General features: G+C 43.2%; 1 protein-coding gene across 7 annotated transcripts in view; it reads right to left on the bottom strand.

The window, feature by feature from the left end:
* Window positions 1–808, bottom strand: part of LOC108626476 (calcium-activated potassium channel slo) — a 22,942-nt gene continuing 22,134 nt past the window's right edge. For all 7 annotated transcript variants that reach the window (XM_026814915.1, XM_026814920.1, XM_026814924.1 and 4 more), the window contains one exon: window positions 1–530. In XM_026814915.1, coding sequence (XP_026670716.1) covers window positions 450–530 — 81 coding nt within the window. In that variant the 3' untranslated portion in view covers window positions 1–449. The remainder of the gene's footprint in view (window positions 531–808) is intronic.

Genomic DNA, 808 nt, shown 5'->3' with positions numbered 1-808 from the left:
CGTCTCGTTCTCCTCTTGTTATTAGTCTCGCTCTCTAGAATTCATATAGTTTCTTCTTCAGTCCATTTTCTCCTTTCGAAGATTATACAATATCGTATATTATATAATTTATGTTTCTTTCGTTTCTTTTAAATAATAATGATTCGTTGAGTGTGTGTGTAGCTACCCTCGGACCGTCTCATCCATTGTCTCGACTTCAGTCCCGTCAGCCCTTTCTCGATCCTCCTCTTCGCCCTCCTTCCAGATTCCACTTGTTTCGTGTGTTCAACCCGTGTGTCCTTCGCTCGTTTCAAAAAGGGCTCACGGGAGGGTTCCAGGCTTCTTCTGCGGAGTTCTAATTCCTTCGTCCTCGATCGACCTCGGTCGATCTTCGATCTGTGGATCAGATTTAAGGATGATCTTTAGATGTAGGAGTAGGGTCCGTCGGTCAGGGCGCTACACAGCAACAGTCAGGAGGCGTCGTCCTTGCCGCGGTTGCCTCTGCTCGGCTTGTATTCCAGGCCAGGGTCGAACTGCATCAGCACGAACACCTTTGAACACGCGTCGCGATTAATAGCTTTGAATCGACACGCAGTGAACTCTTACAGAGGCCAGAGGCTATCTGACGCTTCGTCAGTTGTCTCATGTAACAAATTAAGGATGTATTGGCTATACAGTCAATCCCAAAACTTTACGTACTTTAGAAAAACGCATTTTGCTATAATTAAAAAGAAATCAGACGTCGGAAAAACAATACTAATAATAAATAGCTACGTGCTAAAAAGTATAGAAGGAAATATCCAATTAATTATTGACGCAAAAAAAATTT

This window comes from Ceratina calcarata, unplaced genomic scaffold, assembly GCF_001652005.2.
Source record: "Ceratina calcarata isolate Rehan_Ccalc_2016 unplaced genomic scaffold, ASM165200v1 scaffold121.2, whole genome shotgun sequence".
NCBI lineage: Eukaryota > Metazoa > Arthropoda > Insecta > Hymenoptera > Apidae > Ceratina > Ceratina calcarata.
The sequence above is the reverse complement of the archived record's forward strand: the minus strand, read 5'-3'. Positions and strand labels throughout refer to the sequence as shown.